Below are 24,528 nucleotides of genomic sequence, written 5' to 3' on the forward strand. Positions count from 1 at the left end.
TTGTCTTCAGAGCTGACTGGTAGCAGGAACTTGGCGTTTCTATTTTCTTTTCCCTTTCCCATAAGCATCCTTCTGGGGTGAGTACTGAGTACCAGCACCTTCACTAGGTATGGAGAAAGTAGATAGAATGACAGTTGAGCAAAGGTATTCCTGACAGACAGGATATCTAAACATCCCCTGGGACTCCAGTGATTGGATTTTAAAGGACTTGTGAACTCATCCTGCTTCGCACCCAGCCCTTCCTGGGACTGGTGGCTGGAGCCAGGGAAGAGCATGCAATGGTTGCTCCTCTTCTCTCTCTGTCCTGCTGTCTGCAGACCCCCAGCCAGGATGCTTGTCTTTCACCTCCCACAGAAAGTGGACAAAGTCTGACCCACCTTTCCAAGGAAGAGGCTGCTCGCTCACAGAAAAAGTACTTTCCTGAAGGAGATGAGAGCATGCTTTCCAAGCGTGTGGATGACCCTTGAAGACAGTTTCTCCTGTCTCAGAGCTTAGAGGGGTGGAGCTGTGGGCATTCAGACCATAAACAGCCTGTAAACACTTAAATCTGCAGCTTGTGGGTGGGGCAGGGCATACTCCTGCCTCCCCACCCCGGCCTCCCCCACCATCTGTTCTCCATGCCCGAGGCCTCTTTGAACAGTTGCCTTGCCTTGTAAACACGACAATGGGTCTTACTCTCAGCTTCAAGGTGACGCCATTTTGCCAACAGAGGCCTCTCTGTTCAGTCTTCCTCCTTGACTCTGCAGAGCAGAGGCTAGGTGCTGACAGGAGAATTTCTGTTCCCTGTCTCTCACAGAGAGCTTGAGGCACACCCTCTATTGTATTTGAGAAAAGCTGGGGTCCCGAGTCACGCAGGAGAGCACACTGTTGCCCAAGATCAGCCTGGGAGGCAGTAGAGAGGAGGTAGAGTGTGACACAGGCTGGGATCTCACTATCTGGGGGAGACCCTTCACTCTGTGTGTGTGTGTGTGTGTGTGTGTGTGTGTGTGTGTGTGTGTGTGTGTGTGTGTGTCCGTGTCCTGTAGAGCCTCTCTAGTGCTGAGAGAAGGCCTGCAGAGAACCTATTCTATCACACTTGATCAGCACAAGCCCTTGGTAAGGAGCAGAGCTGAGTGGACTCCCCTGTGGCCTGAGATGAACCGAGAGTGTGAGCATGCCTAGTGTCCCGTCAAGTGAGGCCCCTTCACCATGCCTTTCCTGTGCCAGCACTGCATCCCTTCCTGCTGGCTGTCCCCCGAGGGTCTCACCTCCCAGTCTGCAAGCCTTGTGCGCCACTCCCGTTAGCTGTCTCCTCCTTGCTCTCTCTGGCCAGCCACCTGGTCTCTTGCTTTCCCTCACTCATCCTGACAAACTCCCACCCTGGACCTCGGCACATGCAGGTTCTTTGCCTGGAAATCCTACGTGTCCCTGCCGGCAACTCCTTCTCTTCGGGTCTTTGCTGTGAGGCCAGTGCTGTTTGATTTAGGGGGATGGAAGTCCATCTTGGGGACTTGCCACCCTGGCGGATGGAAGTCCATCTGCTGCTTTAGTTTCCTTTTTAGCACTTATTGCTATCTAACATAATTTATATTTTATTATATTTTCTTCATTTTTCTTTTTATTACTGTATTACCAGTGTGTAGGGAAGGGCCTGGCATTCAGCATTTGATCCATTGCCAGAAAGACTGGAGAGATTTTAAGAAACTTTCCATGATGGTGCTTTTCATTTCACATATAGGCCATGTCTGCATAAGATAAATTTCAGACACACACACACACACACACACACACACACACACACACACACACACACACCATGTTTACATGTCTGCATAAGATAAATTTCACACACACACACGCATATCATGTTTACATGTCTGCATAAGATAAATTGCACATACATACCATGTCTGCATGTGTGCATAAGATAAATTCATACTGTTTAAGGACACAGACAAGCTCAGCATGCGGGCAGGGTCTTCTGTGCCCTGGTAGAGCAGCCATCTCTTGCCCCCTGCTCTCTGCCTGCCGTTGCCCCCTCCTCCGCCCCTGCAGATCTCCTCTGGTTACGTCCATACCTCAGCACCTCTGTAAACCTCCCAGTGGTTCCAGTCAAAGGACGCCGTCTCCCCTCAAGGATTTTTGGTCTCTGTGCTGGTGTGTGCCCCTTGGTTTCACATGGGTTTTCTACTGCCTCACCCTGGAGTAGCTCAGAGCAGGGTCCAAACACACTGCTTGGCTGGGGCTCACGCCTGGACTCCTACCGTGGAGCATCCATGCCCCTGGCCCCTGACCCCCATCCCTCTGCGTCCAGGCTGGATTTTCCAGTTCTTCTCCATCTCTTGTTGCCTGTGTGTGTGCAGTGTCCTCCTTTCTACCCACATGACGTTTCATCCTCAGCCTGTTATCATCAGATATAGACTTAAAATGTCTCCAGGCCAGAAGATTCTTTGTATTGGTCCACCATTTATGTGCGTCTCAGGGATAGTCATTGGGAAGTGGGGTGACCAAGGCCATCGTCTTTGGCTTTACCTTCCCCTGGCCTTGGTAAGCTCCTCCCACCCAGCCACATTCACTCATGGTGAGCTCAGAAGGGACTAAGGACATGCTGGCTTACGTTTTCGTCAAACGTCCAGTGTCCCTCACAGATGCCGTTGGTGATGGTGATGCCCTGACAGTGGAGCAAAGTGGCCTTGGGTGCCTTAGCACTTCTGATCTTCATTGGGGACGTTTCCTCCTTTGCTGTGATGACAGTGACTTAAAACTGACTTCTACCAAGCACGGGTCGTAAGCACTTAAACCCACAGCGTCTATGACCGTGAAGCAAAGAGGAAAGGGAATTCAAGCAAGGACCAACCCGCTGCTTTACCCCTTGACCCTGTTCTTCCGGTTATTTCTTGCAGACCTTGGGCAGACCCCGACTTCTCTGTATTTCAGTTTCCTTCTTTCTAACTTGGGAGCTAACTGGCCCGTTGAGGTCTCAGCTTCAACAGGGCTACTTTGTTTAACTAAATACACCGAGTTATAGAAAGGGCTCACAGAATGCTTCCTTTAGCAGTTCTTATTTAGACTTAAAAGAAAGCATGCTACATTTAAAACTGCTATTGGTTGGAATTGGGAATTAAAAATGAAAACAGCCGGGCGGTGGTGGCGCACGCCTTTAATCCCAGCACTCGGGAGGCAGAGCCAGGCGGATCTCTGTGAGTTCGAGGCCAGCCTGGACTACCAAGTGAGTTCCAGGAAAGGCGCAAAGCTACACAGAGAAACCCTGTCTCGAAAAACCAAAAAAAACAAAAAAAACAAAAAAACAAAAATGAAAACAATGGCAAGAAAGCATTTTGGGGAGCCCTCTCCCCCATGTTGTTATTAATTGGAATAAATCGAGCTCAGATAATGCCACAGCTGCTTCTGTACTTGTGGCATATATTTAGAGGAGGGTTCCCTGTGACATTGGTCAATGCCTGGTTTTCTTCTTTAGTATGTGAGTAGGGTGGAGGACGCTGGTCTTACTGAGTCAAAAAAAAGGCATGATCTGACATTTCAGCTTCCCAGCCTGGTGCAGATGGCCTCAGAGCTGCCGGTTCAGGGATGTAAGCTGGGCAGGTCAGATGCCCTGGCCCCAGCTCACCCAGGCAGTGTAAGTAAGGTGACCTCGGACCCCTCGGATGTGGCTGAGCACTCACCCGGAATGTGTGAAGCCCTGGGTTCAATCCCCAGCACCATTTAAAGAAAAAGAGTTCCCACTCATGTTTCTGAATATTTTTCCCCCAAATTCACAAAACCAAAAGGCAGTTAGTAGCCCCCTCGGCCCTCAAGCCCATCCAGCGATGTCACGAACAAACAGTCCCTGTGTCTGGAAGCACATCTCTTTCTAAACCTTGCCACTCAACAGAACCCAGTGGGGCTGCAGAGATTTGTTCCAGTCAGGTCTGTGCCAAGAGACAGGAAATGCCAGCTTCGTGGGGACATGGGGCAGTTGTTGCTTTAAGATCTGCTCACGGTCACTCGGATTTGGAACCAGCTGTCTGCTCTCGCACTTGGGGTTTTACAGGCAGTCACCTGACTGTAGTAGACAAGACGCCCAGACGCAGACCCTCGGGTCTGTTATATTGTGCACCTCCATGCTGGTCCCTGTTGGATCCCAGAACTCTGGGATGCCCTTCATAGTGCAAACGGCACTAATAACCTCAAAAGACAGAAGCCAAATGGGACTAGGGCTTTTAGCGCCAGTGTTCTGTTTTCAGCCAGGGTCACACTTCATCTGGTCTCAGGGAACTATGTTTTTGTTACGTTTGTATTCAGTGACTACATGATCAATAAAACCAGGAAGAACTGGGCTGGAGAGATGGCTCAGCGGTTAAGAGCACTGCTGCTCTTCCTGAGTTCAATTCCCAGCAACCACATGGTGGCTCACAACCACCTACAGTGGGTCCGATGCCCTCTTCTGGCCTGGAGGTGTACATGCAGATAAAGCACTCATACATAAAATGAATAAATATATTGGAAAACACCAGGAAGTGCCTCAAATAAGTTCCTTCATGTTTGGTTTTCTTTCCTTTTAGATTCTCTGCTTTTGCGTAAATAGAGGCCGATAACTTTTCCTTAATTTCACAAAAATGTGTGACTTTCCACTCACTCCCAATGCTCTTCACGCTAATGTAAAATGTTGTTTGTTTTTGCTCTTTTGCCCCCGCCCCCTCAGCTCCTAAATAAATCACACATGGAGGCATATTCTTTCTTATGAATGCCTGGCCTTAGCTTGGCTTGTTCTTGCCAGCTTTTCTTAAATTATCCTGTCTACCTTTAGCCTCTGGGCTTTTTCCTTTTCTTTTTTTTTTTTTTTTTTTTTTTTTTTTTGGTTTTTCGAGACAGGGTTTCTCTGTGTAGCTTTGCGCCTTTCCTGGAACTCACTTGGTAGTCCAGGCTGGCCTCGAACTCACAGAGATCCGCCTGGCTCTGCCTCCCGAGTGCTGGGATTAAAGGCGTGCGCCACCACCGCCCGGCTTTTCCTTTTCTTGCTTCTGTAAATCTTACTTTCATTCTTACTCTGTGGCTGACTGTGTGGCTGAGTGGCTAGCCCCTAGCATCCTCTTCTTGTTCTCTTGCTCTTTTTTCTCTTTCTCCCAGATTTTTTCTTCTATTTATTCTGTCTGCCTGCCAGCCCCACCTATCCTTTCTCCTGCCTCGCTATTGGCCGTTCAGCTCTTTATTAGGCCATCAGACAGGCACAGTAACACAGCTTCACAGAGTTAAACAAATGCAACAAACAAGAACGCAACACATCTCTGCCTCATTAAACAAATGTTCCACACTATAAACAAATGTAACACAACTTAAAATAATATTTCACAACAGTAAAATGTATAAAGGAAAAATTCTCAAAATTCCAATGGCCAATTGTCCCCAAATGATGAAAGACTGGAGTGTAGGCTTCTCAGCAGGAACAGGTGGCTCCTGGCAGGCAATGATGTAATTTATGAAATTTTGCTTAAGCCATGTAGTTGCAGTGAATAAACTGTGACTATAGTTTTAGTGTCAGATGGACATGTCATTAGTTTTTGCTGAAAAGTGGCCTGTCCCCAAGGGAAACTGGCCTTGTGGCTCCCTGGAGTTAGAAACCATGAACCTTAAGAATTCAGATGATCCACCAAGCATGCTGGCACATGCCTTTAGTCCCAGCACTCAGGAGGCAGAGACAGGCGGATCTCTGAATTTGAGGCCAGCCTGGTCTACAGAGCAGGGGTGTGAGGGTGTGTGTGTTGGGGTTGAGGTGGGAGTCAGATGATCTAAAATGTGTTTGTCCTGACCATGTGAAGTGCCTGGGTAAGAATCGGAACCTTGGTGAAATGGCCAACAGACTTATTTCTTATTAAAAAATGTCATGTGGCTGATGAAATGACACAGCCAGGCAAGGCCGGGCAGCAGCTCACTGGATACATCGCTGGCTGTGGGATAAAGCACGGGGCGGGGCCGTAGCTCAGATCCGGAGCATCCACACAGAAGTGTGTTTGTCACGTGTACATACAGCAAAACAAAACGCACGCAGGAGGTTGTGTATGCATGTGTGTAACAACAGTAAGTATAAAATAAGAGACCATCAGGCAACAGAGCTGGGGAGAAAAGTTAGAGCAGGGAGAGAGCAGGGTGGAAATAACACAAACACAGTGCATTCATGTGAAAGTCTCAAAAAAATAAAAATTTATACAAGAAGTAAACACATTTATTTCTTGGTCCGCCTAAGAAAACCAACGTGAATCCTTTAAGATTGCTTTAAATAAATCTGTTTTCTTTTCCCCCTTCTTTGCTTCAAGACATTGGTACAAAGGAGTAACATATAGTGATCAAGAATTCACCTACGCTTCCTCTCATCAGGCTCATGGGTATTTCATAATTACCAATTTCTCTTTATTGAAAAAAAAGAGGCAAAGTGTTTTGTGTTTTTACATGAATGTCAAAACAAAAAACAAACAAACAAAAATCCCTGATGTCTTGGGAAACATGCACATTTGATTTTTAACACCCTACCCCATCTTTCTCACTGTGTAGTCCAGGCTAGCTTGGAACTCAGGTTCTTCCTTTCAGTCCCCCAAGTGCTGGGATTACTAATGTGTATCATTACCCTCAGCTTCCTCTTGGGTGAGGAATGTAAATCCAGCCCAATGGCTCTCCAAGCATTTTGTACCCATGCTGGCTCTGCATGGCATCCCTGCACCTGGATCATGAAGCATCTGAGGTGCTCTGGCAGCTGCTCTGCTTCCTGTGGTCTTTGACTCTGAGAGCCTGCATGCACAGGACTTCTCCTGGGAGGCACCCACGGGGCTTTCTGTGCTGGGGAGTGGGGATGTGGGGGGCAGAGCCTTCACCTCATTCCAGCTGTGGCACGAGGTTGAACCCAGCACATAGGTGTGTGGTGTGTGCGTGTGTGCGTGGCACCTCCCCCGCCTCCCTTGGCCTGGCCCTCTGCTTTGAGCAGCTCCCAGAGGTGTTGGGGACATCACTGGGACACTCCTTCCACACCTGTAGTCACTTTCCTGCTGTAGTTTTATGGGCCCAGGAAGAGGCAGGTTTGACACAGGGACGCAGTCCCTGCCGACAGCTGCAGACGAGTCAGCTCCCCAGACAGTAAAATGTAAAGAGGGGGGAGGGGCGACCTTTGAAGTTTGCAAAAAAGCATGACTTTGACACTTCCTTTTCCTCTTCACTGGGTGTCCCAGGTATTATGCTGAGAGCAACTGCCAACTAACTTTACAAGGAAGGATGCATTTCCGTCCCCAAGGTCTGTGTCCTTAGTGTTTAATAAGGCTCTGAATGGCTGTTCATGTCACAGGAGCCCTGGGCTGAGCATATGGGAACACTTGGCTGGAGGTTCTAGAGCAGGGTCCTAGGGACATCCATGCACTGTGAATGTATGCACATGTGTGAAGAGAGCACTCTGGAGTCAAAGTTTAAACTCTGAAGACATCTCTAGGCTTTTTTTTCTGTATGTTTCTCTGTATTTGGCTGCTTCCCTTGAACTCAGAGGGGCGGGTGTAATGAAGTGAACTGAAGCTGTGATGTTGAATTTCTCTTCTTAATCTCATAGCTGAGTTTTAGTCTCTGGTTGGCGCCTTTTCTTTCCACTGTTGGCAGTATTTTTCTGTTTATAGAAGAACCCTGGCCATAGGTAATGGGATCCAGAAAGCTAGCTCAAGAACCAGGGATAGATCCTGATCACAATGCCAGGGGCACCTCAAACAGACCCAGCTACGTTTGCAGAGGGTCTAGTCCGGTCCCATGCAGGTTCCACCGCTGTTGCTGTCCGTTTAAAGTTCCTGAGTTCCTATGAGCTTGGTTCAGTAGTCTCTGTAGACTTCCTCAGGGGGAGGGGCTTGATCCTGTCTCAACTGAATGTACCAGGCTTTGCTGTCCCCTCATGGGAGGACTTACCCTTTTGGAGGAGGGGAAAGGTGGGGGTGGGGGGTGGGGGGGGGTAGGGGGTGGGGCGTAGGGAAGTGGGGGAGTGGGGGAGTGGGGGGGAGCAGGAGGAGGGATGAGAGAGGGATTTGTGGTTGGTATGTAAAAAGGCTTGATGTTCCTGGTGTGCCTCTTGGTTCTGTTTTAGCTGAAGTTCACTTTTAAGCTGCTGGTTCTTCTCTATGAGCTCCTGTATCATGCTCTGCTGACATGTTGTTTCTTCCATCAACATTTTCAAATTCTGCCTCATTCTTTGTGATGACAGTGAAACATTTCACTATTAGGATAAGAATTTGTACTGTATCAAGCTGATAATAGAAAAATAAATAAATAAAATTTTAAAAAAGGGATAAAAATATTTTTAAATAAAAATAAATAAAAAGGAAATATGATAAAAAATATTTCTTGATCTACTCAAAAAAAAAAATCCTAGGAGTTTAGTTTCCTGTCACTTGAGATAGTTTACCATGAAATGTCCCAGAAGAGAGGGAGATAGATAGATAGATAGATAGATAGATAGATAGATAGATAGATGATAGATAGATGATAGATAGATAGATAGATAGAGGAAGGGGGAAGAGAGAGAGAGAAAGAGAGAGAGAGAGAAGGGTGAGAAAGAGGGAGGGAGAGAGAGGGAGAGAGAATGCCTAACAAAACAATACAACTTACTTCTGGGGAAACTGCTAAGGTCAAGAACCTGTGAGGTGAATCTGTGTGCATTAGAAGGCCACCGGATCCCTCATTTTCTGTCTCACCCTGTGCCAAGGAAGGCCAAGTGATAGAGTGTTGTGAGAATTAACTATTGAAACGTAATGATCTGCAAGCCAAAAGCCTGGGGCTTCCCTGCTATTACCCTATCCTTTCCCCCACACAGTCTGTCTCCACATTCCATTGCTGATACCCACAGTGTGTGTTCCCTGTCACTGTGATACAGTAACCTGGATACCCACAGTGTGTGTTCCCTGTCACTGTGATACAGTAACCTGGACACCCACAGTGTGTGTTCCCTGTCACTGTGATACAGTAACCTGGACACCCACAGTGTGTGTTCCCTGTCACTGTGATACAGTAACCTGGACACCCACAGTGTGTGTTCCCTCCCTGTCACTGTGATACAGTAACCTGGACACCCACAGTGTGTGTTCCCTGTCACTGTGATACAGTAACCTGGACACCCACAGTGTGTGTTCCCTGTCACTGTGATACAGTAACCTGGACACCCACAGTGTGTGTTCCCTGTCACTGTGATACAGTAACCTGGACACCCACAGTGTGTGTTCCCTGTCACTGTGATACAGTAACCTGGATACCCACAGTGTGTGTTCCCTGTCACTGTGATACAGTAACCTGGACACCCACAGTGTGTGTTCCCTGTCACTGTGATACAGTAACCTGGACACCCAGAGTGTGTGTTCCCTGTCACTGTGATACAGTAACCTGGACACCCACAGTGTGTGTTCCCTCCCTGTCACTGTGATACAGTAACCTGGATACCCACAGTGTGTGTTCCCTCCCTGTCACTGTGATACAGTAACCTGGACACCCACAGTGTGTGTTCCCTGTCACTGTGATACAGTAACCTGGACACCCACAGTGTGTGTTCCCTCCCTGTCACTGTGATACAGTAACCTGGACACCCACAGTGTGTGTTCCCTCCCTGTCACTGTGATACAGTAACCTGGATACCCACAGTGTGTGTTCCCTGTCACTGTGATACAGTAACCTGGACACCCACAGTGTGTGTTCCCTGTCACTGTGATACAGTAACCTGGCTAAAGCATCTGAAGGAAGCAGGGGTTTATCTTGGCTTGTGGAGTAAGGGGGAAGTTCATTGTGGTCGGGCAGGCATGGCAGTGGGAACTGTTATGACTGACTGTGGCCTGGGGATCCTGCTCACATCTGGACTGGCTTCCAGTTTGCTCAGGTTTTTTGTTTGTTTTGTTTTTGTTTGTTTTAGCCATCGGGTGTGCGCTCACTTTTGTCCACAGTTGCTCAAGCACAATTGGTGGGAAAGGATGTTGCTTTCGTGCCTTTGTTATCACTTGGGCATATCACATAGGTGCATTCTGGGTGCTTTAGCTCTTCCTCTGATTTACGTGTGTCTCTGCTACTGCTATCATACAGTCTTCATTAGTGTGGGAGGGTGATGCCTGCCATTTTTATTCTCTTTCAATTATTTATCTCCCTCTTCTGGCTTTTACTTTTACATACAGATGTTAGAGTACATCGATCAATGTTTATAAAGATTTGGCTGGATTCTTTTAAAAAATTATCCCTCCCTTCCTTCCTTCCTTCCTTCCTTCCTTCCTTCCTTCCTTCCTTCCTTCCTTCTCCTTTTTCTTTCCCATTGGCTTGTTACACTAGCATGTTTGGAACTGTGTTGAATGAGATGTAAGAACAGACATCCTTGTCTTGTTTTTGGTCCTAAAGGAAAGGATCGTGTGGTTCGAATGAAGCGTGATGTTGGCTGTGGACTTCCTGAGGATACCTTTGTGAGGTTGAGAAAGTTTCCTTTTATTTTTGTTCGTGAATGGGTGTAGAATTTTGCCGAATGATTTTTGGGTATCAGTTTATTTCCGTATCTATTGAGATGGCGGAGTCCATTGACTGACATTTGAATATTGGGCTACCTTTGCATTCTTGAGAAAACTCCTACTTTCTCAAGTAGGAGTTTTCTTTCATACGTTGCTTTCATATGTTGCTGGCTTGGATTTGCTGATTTTTGTTGTTGTTGTTTGAGAATTTTTGTGTTCACATCTTTGAGTGTTGTAGTGAAGTTATTTCCTCGAAGTCTGATATGACCAGTCATGAAGCTGAGTTCCTGTGAGAGCCCGCAAAAGCCCTTGGCCTGGAACACATGGCAAAACACAAACAGAACATTCCTGACATCTGCATCTATAGTAGCGGTGAGGGGGCTGCCAATTTCCCTCGTGGAAGTCGGGGAGGGGTTCACCAAACTGTCCATTTCCTTCTGCCTGTCAGCTTTGTGTGGTCGTTGGCAGATAAAGGTGGACTGGGGCTGAGGAATCTTTATTGGTACAGCCTTGTCGGTCATCAGCTTGGCTTGAACATTTTGGTAATGCCACTGCCCATGAGTCACTCATGCTCTTGTACATAATCCCCAACAGAATCTCTGGTTCAACAAGCAGGACTTGGGTGGAGTCCTTTCTCTGATATGTCAGTGACATGTTTGGAGTGAACAGATGCAGGTTTCTTCAGGGAAAGTCATGTGACAAGGACACAGTTTTCTTTTTCCTTCCTGCTGTTGGTGTTAGGGTACTCGCCCCATAAAATGATGTGGGAAGCGTTCTCTCCTCATTTACCTTCTGGAGTGTGTAAAATTTTGTGTCAAATTTTCCTTAAGAACTGGGTACAATTTCTTCATGAGACCACCTGGGTTGGATGTTGCCACATTTCAATTCTTTTAATTATCGTCAAGCTCAGGAGCTGGAGAGATGGGTCAGAGATTAAGAGCACTGGCTGCTCTTCCAGAGGACCTGAGTTCAATTCCGAGTAACCACATGGTGGCTCACAACCATCTGTAATGATTACCAAGCCTGTCTGTCTTTCTTATCTCGGGTGAATTTTGAAAGTTGTGGATCTTGGGGCTGGAGAGATGGCTCAGAGGTTAAGAGCACCCACTGCTCTTCCAGAGGTTCTGAGTTCAATTCCCAGCACCCACATGGTGGCTCACAACCTTCTGTAATGAGATCTGGTGCCCTCTTCTGTATACATAATAAATAAATAAATCTTTAAAAAAAAAAAAAAAAGAAAGTTGTGGATCTTGAGAAACAGTTCATTTCTCCTAATTCACCACATTTGTGTGAAGCTGGGTTCTGTTCCCATCACTTAAAGTTTGTCTGTCCTTTTCATTCCCAGCCCCAGCCCTGGTGTGCTGGCAGTGTTTATGTGTGTCTTGCTGTGGTCCTCACGGAGCCTGGAATGTTCATCTCTCCTCCATTCCTCATCGTCCCACACTGCATCCCAGTTTCTCTCTGACGTTCCTGATGGCTGTACTGCGGCCTGTGGGGTGGGTTCTATCATCTCACTCACCTGCTTTCATTGAGCGAGGTGACAGGCATCCTGTTCAGAACGGGAGCAGCTGGCACAAAGGCTTCTGGCCCAGTGAGGCTGGTGTGCCCAGAGGGTGGACACAAGCCTGGAGTCCTGCTCTGAGGACAGGGCTGTCATGAGGTGATGGAGGGACCAGGGCATGGCTCCTGGCCTGATGAAAAGGGCCCATTGGAGGACATTTGCAAGGAGACCTCTTTTGCTTTCTTATAAGAGCCTTCTCTCTCGACTTACGGAATGGAGGAAAAGGTGCCAGCAGCGTGAATCGGCCCCGAGACTGCCCCAAGGACAGGGGGAGGTGAGCGTGTGGGACTCAGCCTCATCTTTGGGTGACCTCTGTCCTGTCGGGCCTTTAGAACGACTTCAGCCCCAGTGAAGGGTCCAAGTCTCAGTGAGGAAGGACAGTGTGTATATAAATGGTTTCCTATCTCAGGCCTGGGGGCCAGCATATTCTTTCCAGCTCAGACATCCCCCCATCCTTCCTTCCTCCTCAGCTTCACATTTTCGTTATTTCGAGGTCAATTTCTTCCTTTTGGACCACCCTTCCACCTAGTATTCTATGCTTAGTGATATAATTGTTTGTAGTTTTTGTTGTTGTTATTCTTTTTTGAGCAATTTCTGGCATGGGATGTAGCCCTGTGCTTGAGTATGGGTTTAGCATGTTTGAAGCCCTGGGTTTGACTCCCAACACTGAAAAAAAAGGTAACCATTTAGATGAATATAAATATTTTCCCACACCTTTTAAAGAGTGGTGTAATTCGTAACAGTATGTTTGAGTTTTTATTAATTAATAAAAATTAATTAATTAATTTTTTCAAGACAGGGTTTCTCTGTGTAGCCCTAGCTGTCCTGGAACTTTCTGTAGACCAGATTGGCCTCAAACTCACAGAGATCTGCCTGCCTCTGCCTTCCAAGTGCTGGGATTAAAGGCGTGCACCACCACCACCCGGCATGTTTGGATTTTTAAAATACTATCCTAAACAGCACCGTTTTAGCCGTTATTGAAATGATACGTCTGTGCTTTCCAGTGTCGGGCTGATGCAGGCTCTTGAGCTCTTCGGCCCCCCAGCTCTTGGTGCTGTCCCTTGAGATAAAGGCAGAACAGCTTAAGTGCAGACGTCACACCTACAGGAATGTGAGGCTGAGGAAGGCAAGGCTGAGGTGTCCACACCCCATAGGCACCGTAATCCCAAACGAGAGAGAGTGGTGTTTCCACTCAGCCATCATGGAAAACGGGACAGTGGACGGCTACTGCATGTGGCATGCTGGCCAGCCTGTACCAGAGTGGTACAAGGGGGTTTTTGTCCCTATACTTGAGAAGTTCAATTGCTTGCTAGCTACAAGGCGGGTAGCTAAAAGGAGCAGGAAGGATGTGTTCACCGTGAAATGCATCTTACAGAGCAAGAAGATTATGGGTAAGACAAAGACCGATTCCCGGAGCAAAATATACCTTAGCTGTTTGTACCAGATGTATTCCACCTCCCTTGCTAACATGGAATTCTCCAGAAGGTAAGCTCCCCCTCCCCACCCCACCCCTGCTGAGACAAGGTCTTGGGGGCTCACTCTGTAGCCCAAACTCAAAATCACTCTGCCTTATCTTCCAGAAGGCTGGGTTTGTGGTGTGAACCACCATACTCAGGTTCCATTTTTCCCTGCCCTCCCCTCCCTTTCCTCCCCTCCTCTCCCATCCTCCCTTCCCCCACCCTCCCTCCTTCCCTTCCCTTTCCTTCCTTCCTCACAGTCTCCCACTAGACTCACTGCCCTGTGTCCATCCCTTGGTGTCTTCTTCTACGTCTGATGTCCCCTCATGGTCACATTCATTTTTCTTGTCACGTAGACACTGAAGAACTGTCACTACCAAACAGCCTTCAAGCTGCCTCCTAGAAAAGGAAGAGCCATACAATCCAATCCTGAGGGAGAACCTGGTGTGCGATAAGAGGGGGGAGAAGGCTCTGCTGCCCTGTGAGGCTGTGAAGGAACATGGAAAGAAGGCAGAGGCGAGGCAGGGGATTCATCACCTACTCAGGGCTGGGGTCACTGGAGCTCCTCGGCGTGAGCTTGAATCTAGTACCCGCTCCAGCAATGAGTACTTCCTAGATAGTAGGAGGTTAGCCGGACGTCCGTGTGCACTGCCATGGCCTCAGTGTGTACCATTTCCTAGTGACCACACTGTTAAGAGGGGTGGGCAGGTGTGAGATCAACATGAACAACAACACATAGTGACAGACAAGGCAGATGTAAAGTGTGTGTGTGTGTGTGTGTGTGTGTGTGTGTGTGTGTGTGTGTATACCACTGTAATGATGGCAGAGACGGCCTCTGCATGTGTTGTATGTACTTTTCTGTAACAGCATGGAAATGTGGGCATTACCCTCACTTCCTCCAAACTGACCAAGGACACAGTGAACCCCAGTGTATGGGTCTAGGACCTGGCCTGAGGTTGCCACCTAGGAGCTGAACTTGGGCAGTCTGACTCTGGCCTGCCCTGTGAGCTCAAGGTGGATAAAACAGGCTGGGGGACTGCAGGCCGTGCAGGTGTCCATGACAGATAGAGAGCGCCCTTCACTCAAAGTCCACAGAGGCCTTCCAGAAACTAGGATGGATTGAGGCGGTAGTCTTCCTCAAGGTATTCAAAACATGCATCCAATCCGTCAAAATGTCAGAAGGTGGTTCTCCAGGAGACCAAGTTCTTTTCCAGTCAGAGGCGCTAGCGAATGGAGGCATGCCCTCCCCACCCTCTGGGAAATCTGCTCTCTCACCGCTAGGGTGTTTCCCATGAGACATTTAACAGACCATACACCTGGGAGAATTCTGGTGGCCAAGCTGCTGGCTGGTCATTTGTGGGGTGGTGGGTGGTGTCGGAGGAGTGTTTCCCTCATTTAGGGACCAATTCTGGCCCGCTATTAGCATTTGAATCGGGCAGCCGAGCTGTTTTGATTGAATAGAGAAGGCAAGCCTTTGTTGTTGCAATTTAAGGAGTAAGTTGTTCCCTGGTCTCCTTTAATCAGCTGGAATGGGGGAAATGTCAATGGCTGCCTGTCTGGGCTGAGAATGCACAAGGCCCACCTCTAAAGCCCCTTCCGTGGGAGCCCTGGACCCAGAAGCACTTGGTATCGCTCCCTGCCTGCTGCTGTCCTCTCCCTCAGAATTTCTTTAGTGCCTTCAGAGGGATCTCTTTGTCTGGATGAAACCAACCCACATAATTATGGAAACACAGAAGGTCCAGGTGGTCGAGTCAGCCCATTGCTGCCCATTCCCCACATGCAAGGGCCAAGGACAGGCGGCCACTTCCGGGATGATATTCAAATAACTTGAAGCTCACAGTGCACTGGGTGAGAGACCCCTTCAAGGGCATGTTTATACAGCATTTTGCAGTATTTAATTTACATGACCTGGAAGTGTAAATTACTTTTATTACTTTAGTAAGTAGCAAAAGCTTCCAAGTTTTAGGTTAAAAAGACACAAGGTTAAGTTTTCAAAATTCCTCCATTTTCTTCCTTTTATCTGAAATTGGCACCATGGTTTATATTTTTTCTCTTTCTCTCTCTCTCTCTCTTTTTTTTTTTTTTTTTGGTTTTTCGAGACAGGGTCTCTCTGTGTAGCTTTGCGCCTTTCCTGGAACTCACTTGGTAGTCCAGGCTGGCCTCGAACTCACAGAGATCCGCCTGGCTCTGCCTCCCGAGTGCTGGGATTAAAGGCGTGCGCCACCACTGCCCGGCCTCTTTCTCTCTCTTTATCTCTTCCTTCCTTCCTTCTTTTTATTTTTATTTTTTCAAGACAGGGTCTCTCTGTGTAGCCCTGGCTGTCCCGTCCACTTGCTCTGTAGACCAGGCTGGTCTTGAACTCAGAGATCTGCCTGCCTCTGCCTCCGGAGTGCAGGGATTAAAGGTGTGTGCCACCACTGTGCACATAGGGACATAAAGATTGGTGATTCCTGAAAAAGGAGGTGACTCCCACTGAGGGAAAAACCTCCTAGGAAGTTGCCGTTTGTGGCAGTCACAGCTCATTTGGCATCTGGTCTGCTCTGGGTGGCCCACTTCTTTGCCTCAGATGTTCCCTAGGCCTGCATCAAGTATGCCTCTCTCTGCTCTTCCTGCTCTCCTTGCCCTACTCCCCCGGAAATGGGAGATGGCCTCCCTCTGAGACCGGCTTCAGCCACACCTCTCCGGGAGGCCTTGTGTGAGAGAGAGCCTTCTCCCACCCACCCCTGGCTCACACAGAGCCTGTAACCCTGGGGCTCCCAAGTTCCTTCCTTGAGTTGCATTCTCCAACTGTTGGAGTTCCCTCGGTGACTCAAAGGAGCCAGCCAGGGTCCTAATTAGTGAGCATCCTCCCACAGGCCGGACTTCTCCAAGGAAAGCAGTTTGTCAAACAGCTGTTCTGACCTGATAAAAGACTGTTTGCTGTATCCTGTGTACAAAGACAGATGTCACCTGTCCTGTCCTTAGCCCAGCAGAATCCAGCCCAGATTGGCTTGCCTTTGCTCCCTGTGTCATCCCCCCCCCCTCCCCCCGCTGTGCTGTGAGCTCAGCTGAGTCGCTTGGGCATGGGTGGCCCACTTCTTTGCCTCAGATGTTCTGGGCACCCCAGGAGCAGCACAGAAGTCAATGAAAAGCACCCCCAGGGCCTTATCCATGGCCCAACTCCTCACCCAACTAACACAGTGTGGTTATTTATTGGTTCTGGAACCTATGACCTCAAAAACAGCCCCAGGACCTGGCAGGGTGACATACAGGCCTCAAATCTCAGCACTCTAGAAGCAGAAGCAGGCAGATCTCTGTGAGTTTGTGGCCAGCTTGGTCTACAGAGCTAGTACTAGGCCAGCTGGGGTGATATAATAAGACCTTGTCTCAAAAAACAGACAGAGATAGTTCCAGTACAGTCACCCCATATTCTCACTGAACTGTTGTGAGAACTCAGTAAGAGCCCCCCGGGGGACTGTTAATGGAGGCATGTTCCTGAGCTACACAATGAAGTCTATACTTTAACCTGAGACAGGGCCAAGGTTTATTCAAGGTCTCCTGGTTTTTAGGGCTAGCTGAAGATAACAAGGAAATTCCCTACCATGCATATATGCACATACACACATGCATACACACTCATACATTCCCATGCATACACACATGCACACACACACTCACACGCACATGCATGTGCACACAGACACACAGTGTCCCAAGTATCTGTGCTCAGCACACAGGTGAGGTTACACTGAGTGCCAGGTGCACCTTCATGATCAGAAGTGTGTGCAGGGCACATGTAACTGTGAGCATCTTCATGAGGACAGACAGCCCTCATCACTCATTGTAGAGCCGAAGCTAGGCTCCGAGAAGCCAGTAGGGTTCATTAAAGAATACAGCCAGCCACCCTTCAGAGGGCACAATCCTACAAGCCTGTTCCAGGAGACTTCCCTCCAGCACAGTGTGCTCCTTCAACTGCAGGCTCCCTGGGAGTAAGCCTGTTTTTAGGCCAAACTTTTATTTTGAATACACGGTAAGAGCCTCCTCTGAAGTTCTGCTACTTGTCCAGCATAACTGTGCTGCGTGAGAGCTGTCCTGTCATTGTGGCCTCCTGCAGGATGACCCAGCAGCTGAGGGCGCCCAGCCTAAGGACATGGAGGGCTTGTGGCCACGGCCTCTGTATACTCAAGGGGTGCTGAGCCTCACGGCTTCCCTGTGTTTGCTTTTCTCTATTTGGTGCCACCCGGGCAGACTGCTGGAGAGAGACGGCCGCTTTGCCGACGCGCACGCTGAGCACAGGGCTGGAAGCCTGGTCAGTGTCCTGTGGGCCCAGAGACAGCACCCAAGGTGTCTTGTCCTGCTCGGACATAGATTTGGGAGGTGCAGAGGGTGCTGGGACAGGGTGTACACTGTCTCCTGGCTGCAAGATCCAGTCCATTCTCACTGAACTGTGATTCAAACCAGGACCCTATGCGGTGGCGGCCGGGGACAGAAAGGTCCGTCTGGGTTGCCGTGAAGTAAAGTCTTAGGTCTGAGACTGGAAACGTAGCCAGGTTAATAGATGCTTGCCCAGCATGCAGGAAACCTTGGGCTCAAACCCCAGCATCGTATAAATGGGGCATGGTGGCACATACCTGTAATCTTAGCACTTGGGAGGTAGAGGCAGGAAAATTGAGAGTTCGGAGTCGCTCCTAGCTAGGCAGTGAGTTTGAGGCCAACCCTGGCTACCTGAGGACTCTGTCTCAAAAGAAAATGGCCAAGTCCAACTTAAAAACAGGAAAGCCCAAACCACCCCGGACCTTCCTCTGCTCTTTCCCTTGTAACACTGGGTCTGATGTGGTGGCCTGGAGGAAGAGTGACAGAGCAGAGAGGGACTCATGTAGCAAGCATGAGGTGGGAGGCGGGGGGTGGGGGGGGGGATCCCCAGTGGTAGTTCTTGGTGATAAGGTATGATTTTCTAAAGTGGCACAATTTAGATGGTGGAACATTTAAACTATGAGTGTACATGTTAACGATCATTACTCAGCACCCCCAATTCTGGTCTCTAACCCATTTCTCATGTTCCAATGACAACAAAATGAAAGTGTTCTTTCCTTTCCAAGCTGGATTTCATGGTCCCAAGTAGGCACACGCAGGCAGACGCTCCACCCAAAGAGACGGGGATGGAGGACCCCCTGGTCCCTGGCCAGCGGCTTCAAGCACCACCTGCACTCCGATTTCTCAAGTGCCGGAGCCCAGAAAGTCCACAGAGAAGTTCCCGCTTGAGGACAGGAAGACACCAAGTGACCCTGTGTGGCAGGTGAGTTATCAAAATAATGATAATGGCCCCGGGGGACGGCTCAGCAGGCAGAGGCGCTTGCTGCCAAGCTTGACGACCTGAGATCCCTGAGACCCCTATGGCGGAAGAAAACCACTTCTTACAAGTTGCCCTCTGACTCCCACATGTACCTGTGCGTGTGTGTGTGTGTGTGTGTGTGTGTGTGTGTGTGTGTGCGCACACGCACACACGCACACACACAATAAATAAACGTGGGAAAAATAGGTCAGAAACAACTCACCCGCAGCAAATGGGTAAACACAGAACTATACCATGGCATTAGAAGAATTTGGCAGTGGAGGGCTGAAAACTGAGAAATAAGTAATTGGGATTTCACCCACAGGATTCCCACTTTGGGTCTCTGCCAGTCCCAGACCACTTTCTCCACAGTCCTTCCCCGGGCCCCTGGGTGGGGCAGGTGCCTCTCTCCGCTGCCTCCAGACTCCATCATCCCGAGTCAGAGGGTGTGCCCTGCCATCTTCTGCCTGCCACACCCTGCTCCTGTGGGACACTCCGGCAAAGTCCTCTTCGTTAGTTTTATTTCATTTAACTGTTTTTGAAGTGCTGGAGGTTGAACCTAGGGTCTTGCACATGTCAGACAAACACTGTCCCCTGGAGCTCTCCCCCCGGTCTGCAGTTTACCTTCTGGACACGGCCCCTCCCTGCTCCCCGCTGTGAGGCTGAGGGGCATGGCTGGTGGTGTGTGTTGACACAGGTGGGCCCAGCTGTGCTTTCTTGGCTGATCTCGGTGAAGCTCAGTCTGTTTCATCTGTACTGTGGTGTACTCGGAGGACTCAGTTTAGTGACGTGAGGGAGGCATTCTCCCTCACGTATGTCCGAGGTGGCACCAGCTCTTTAAATGTCCTGTCCATGTATGTATCAGTCGTGACTCATGTCTAGTCCATACCCAGCTTCTCATTCCCCTGAGAAGAATTTCCTAAGGGGGGAATGGAAGGCCGCCATTAGCTAGTCCTCGCCGGTCATGCTGGGTTAGATCTTCCCTAGGTGTGGACACTTGTGTAAGACAGCAAGTCACATGGAGCTTCAGGCTTAGGGTTATTCACTAAGTGAACGCCGTCCGGCCAAATGCTTCCTGTGCTGGTGAGCCTGCCTCTAACAAGGAGAAGCCCATTCTCAGCCTGGCCCCTGGTGCCATCTGATGCCCTGCAGAGTGAGTTTGTGGATGGCCATGTCTGCCTGCACTCTAGCTTGGTAAAGCCTTCCATCAGGGCATCTCTCCAGTCATCTGTTACTTTGGTAATACATGTCCATTTTTTTTTTCTGTTAGAAATCCTTTCTAGATCGAGTGCAATGGAGAGAACTGATATTTCAGCCAACTTCCTTGTATCCTAGAATGAAGCTATTATTCACCATCTTATCCTTAAGAAGTAGTCTGCCAGGGCTGGAGTGATGGCTCAGTGATTAAGAGCACTCTTTGTAGATGAACCCAAGTTCAACTCCCAACACTCACAGTTATCCATAATCCCTTTCCCCAAGAATCAGATGCCCCTCTTCTGACCACTGAGGACACTAAGCATGCACATGGGGCACACACATGCAGGTAAAACATTCAGATACATAAAATAAAGCTAAAAAAATTAATATAGCTTCCTAGCCTTATGATTTCAGACAGCCCAGGAGAGTCTCAAATGCTGCTAAGACCCTGGCACCATGCAGGTGCTGAGGGGTGAGGGTCAGTGCTCCTGTCCATTCTAGAGCCACCCTGAATTCTGTCCTCCCAAGTGACACAGATGCCATTCTTGTGGGCTCGTTTGCAGCACCATGGCTGAGGAAAGGCAGGGCCAGAGTCGTTCCACTCAGCTGCCCGAATTTGCTAGTGAATCATCCTCCAGTACCCATCTCTAGGAGATCTCCAGATGCTACCTGTACAAAGTGATATTAAGTTTAAGACAACACAGCTGGCGGGAAAATTCTCTCATTTCTTTGCATTTGCATGCAAGTTCCAGGACACTTGATATTTTCACATACACATACACACAGACACAGACACACACACACACAGACATTCATGCAGGCACACACATGCAGACACACTTACACGCATACACTCACGAAGAGACCCAGACACCAACTCATGAGGAGACAGACACATATGCAGTCACACAGATACATACAGACACACACACGCCAACAAACATATATACAGACACATACACATGCAGACATGCACACACACACACACACACACACACACACACACACACACACACACACACTCAGAGACCCAGACACTAACAGACACATGAAGAGACACACACAGACACACATACAGATACACATAGACACACACACATAAAAACACACACACAAACACACTTCCACACACTGACACCCACACCCACATGTGCACACACATGCCCTTGCTATTTGCCTTGCTGTTTGCTTCTGTTTCTCTGATAGTGACCTTTGTTGAGGATTGGAAGAAGGATCTAGAAGCAGGTATACTGTCCTAATCAGCATCTTTGACTCTGCCAAGATCGTGACATTGAGCACAGAATGCCAAGCCAGACTTTTATCTAATTTGTTTCAAAATCATAGAGACTGGCCCTGTGATTTTGTTCATGGTCAATTCCAGTTTGTCCTAAAATAGCCTCATGGATTCAAGTTACTCAGAAAGAAGTTAGAGATAGTCTGTGACTGATATTAGAGATAGTCTGTGACTGATACATTCTCCATGCCAGATCCACCAAGAAAGCAATGCTTTGAGTCCAGTGAGAGGAAACTTTCTGGGAGTGAGAAAGTCTCATAGCCTCGTGTGTGTGTGTGTGTGTGTGTGTGTGTGTGTGTGTGTGTGTGTGTGTGTGTGAGAGAGAGAGAGAGAGAGAGAGAGAGAGAGAGAGAGAGAGAGAGAGAGAGAGAGAGAGAGAGAAACCCCCTTAAAACACACCACATATGATTGTGGATATGATTGTCTTGGAGAAAGGACTCACATAGATTTTTTAAAAAATTATGGTATTGACAGGGCTGGAGAGATGGTTCCACAGTGGAGAGCACAGGCTACTATTCCAGAGGACCCAGGTTCGATTCCCGGCATCCACAGGGTAGTCCACAACTGCCTGTAACTCTAGTTCCAGGGGATCCAGTGCCTCCTTCTGGCCTCCATGGGCATTGCATGCATACGGTACACAGACACGTAGGCAGGCAAATTGTTCACACACATTAAAATTTAAAACTGGGCTGGAGAGATGGCTCACTCACTGGTTAAGAGCATTCGCTGCTCTTCCAGAGGTCCTGAGTTCAATTCCCAGTAACTACATGGTGGCTCACAACCATCTATAATGGGATCTGATGCCCTCTTCTGTCATCCAGGCAGACCACTCACTCACACCTAAAACAAACAAACATTACACAGAGAAACCCTGTCTTGAAAAACAAACAAGCAAAAATTTTAAATTATAATGAGGAAGCCTGTGATCCAAAAAAAAAGGTTAACATCATGCAGATGAATGAAATGGAAAAAAACCCCTTGTATTTGCAGGAAAAAAAGTCTGTACTCGTGTTAACACCATTGGAGTTTATGCTCAGAAAACAATCTGAATGCCATCTGTAAGATAATCTCTTTCCTTTAGGAGCAAGCTTTCAGATCACGTGAGGGGCAAGCTTGCTCCTGCCGGGATGCCCACAGACCCCAGGCTTACAGCACCCCTGACCCTGGAACACGTGATCCAGACCCATCCTGTGCTGGTAGGCAACTGTTTTCTCTCTGCCTGTGCTGGGTGGAGGCTGTGGCTCTCCATGAGATCAAAGGACGGATGAGAGCAGGAGATGGAGGAGGGATGGGAGGTGGGGCAGAGCAGGATGCTGGCAAGTGTGAGATTTCTGGCCAGCAGCCCAGAGATGAAGTATGGGAGATGTCAGGACAGTGGTAGGCACTGGAGAGGGGTGAATAGATTTCTAATTCCCTGATGAGCTGGAGCACATAAACTATGGGTGAATGTTAAGAAAGTAGTCATGGCGTAACCCTCAGAGTTTATCTATTCTATGAACGATGAAAGAGGTCATGTAAATATGTTTTTTTTTCTTTCTTTCTTTCATTCATTGTAGGAGGCTAAGACAGCATGTCGATACTGGGTGAACTATGTGGATGAAGAATAAGATTTTTATATGGTTACTAGATGAAAAAATCCAAACAGGAAATGACAGCTTTCTTTTCCTTTGGTTCAACATTATGATAAGCAGTGAGGTTGACATCCAGTAAAGATGTGCGTACCTGATATGAGATACCTGGCATGGCACTTCATTCTTTCATTATAAAAGCGACGTCATCATGCAGAACCCAGAACCGTGAGTTCAGATGATGGTGATGGCCAAGCATAGTCATCGTCAGCATCGCTGGGCAGACTTAAAAATGAGGCTTCAGCTGGTGGCGCTTCAGTTCTGCTGGCCCAGGGTCCTTCTGCCTGGTGCTCTCTTTGCAACACCTTAAGTCAAATAAGCCTGCTTTCTTTCTTAAAAATAATTAAAAAAAAAAAGCTTTCCAATTATGAGTGAGCATAAGGCAGTAGGAAATTGAATCAAAGGAGTTTGATGAAGTGAAATTAGCTTTATAGGGTAGACAAATATAATTAATGGAAGTAGTATCTGACAAGTGGTTGGATTAGGCGTACCTGAAGACAGAATGCAGGAACTAGACAGGCCAAAGATTTGATGGGATGTTTGGCGCTGGCAGACTAAGTGCTGGCCTTACTAGGCTGGTGGAGTTTAATCCCAGGCCCAGCAGCAATGAGGGAGAGGCTGTGGAAGGTGCAGTACTTGAAAAGAAAGTATTTCTAGAACTGGTGGAAAGGATCAACCCTCAGATTTAGGGACCCAAAGAATCACCAACACTAGTTAAAAAAAAAAAAAAAAAAAAAGGCACCAGCTGGGGATGTGGCTCAGTGGGAGAGTGCTTGACTTGCATGCTCAAGTCCCTGGGTTCAGTACCCAGCACTTAAATAATAATAATAATAATAATAATAATAATAATAATAATAATAGTAATATAGGGGGATGTAGAGGTGGCTCAGCACTTAAGAGCACTGGCTGCTCTAGCAGAAGACCTGGGTTCAATCCCCAGAACCTACATGATGGTTCACAATTGTGGGTGACTCCAGTGTCAGGGGACCCGAGCCCCGCTTCTGACTTCTGTGGGCACTGTGTGATGGTGTACAGACATACATGCAAGCAAAACTCCTGTACACATAAAAGATGAAAAGGAGATTTTAAAAAGAATAGTTAAAAAAAAAGTTCAGCCAGGTGTAGGGTGCACACCTTTAATCTCAACACTTGGGAGGCGGGGGCAAGTGGATCCCTCTGAGTTTGCGGTGAGCCTGGTCTACATAGTGAGACCCTTTCTCAAAAAAAAAAAAAAAAAAAAAAAAAAAAAAAAAAAGGAGATCCTCAAAGGAGCCAAAGAAAAAGCAGATTTCACCTCTCACCAAGGTGTGACACCCAAAGGCAGGCAGCTCCCTAGTGGGGATGACAAGCAGATTCTTAGAGGGTCATTTTAACAGTAAGTAGAGCCAGGGCAGGGTGGCTCACACCTTTAATCCCAGTACTGAGAGGCAGAGTCAGGTGGATCTCTGTGAGTCCCGGGCCAGCCTGGTCTATAGAGCATTCCAGGACAACCAGGGCTACACAGAGAAACCCCATCTCAAAAAACCAAACCAAACCAACAAAAAGAAGCGGAAACCTTTAGTGGCCCTGTAACAATTAACTAAACCAAGTCCACCACTTATAAACCTTTAGTGG

At 48.1% G+C, this 24,528-nt stretch overlaps 1 protein-coding gene across 5 annotated transcripts in view; it reads left to right on the top strand.

Annotated features, from left to right (window-relative positions):
- LOC128118275 (uncharacterized) overlaps positions 1 to 23,019 on the top strand; it is a 78,252-nt gene extending 55,233 nt beyond the window's left edge. For 4 of the 5 annotated variants that reach the window (XM_052750804.1, XM_052750806.1, XM_052750803.1 and 1 more), the window contains 6 exons: positions 12,218 to 12,301; positions 13,403 to 13,512; positions 17,712 to 17,772; positions 18,563 to 18,759; positions 22,368 to 22,482; positions 22,843 to 23,019. In XM_052750804.1, coding sequence (XP_052606764.1) covers positions 12,218 to 12,301; positions 13,403 to 13,512; positions 17,712 to 17,772; positions 18,563 to 18,759; positions 22,368 to 22,482; positions 22,843 to 22,893 — 618 coding nt within the window. In that variant the 3' untranslated portion in view covers positions 22,894 to 23,019. Of the gene's footprint in view, positions 1 to 12,217; positions 12,302 to 13,402; positions 13,513 to 17,711; positions 17,808 to 18,562; positions 18,760 to 22,367; positions 22,483 to 22,842 lie in introns of those variants that run through there. The other variant, XM_052750805.1, reaches the window with a different exon arrangement.
- The last annotated feature ends 1,509 nt before the right edge of the window (positions 23,020 to 24,528 follow it).

This window comes from Peromyscus californicus, unplaced genomic scaffold, assembly GCF_007827085.1.
Source record: "Peromyscus californicus insignis strain IS unplaced genomic scaffold, ASM782708v3 Scaffold_22__1_contigs__length_63687245, whole genome shotgun sequence".
NCBI lineage: Eukaryota > Metazoa > Chordata > Mammalia > Rodentia > Cricetidae > Peromyscus > Peromyscus californicus.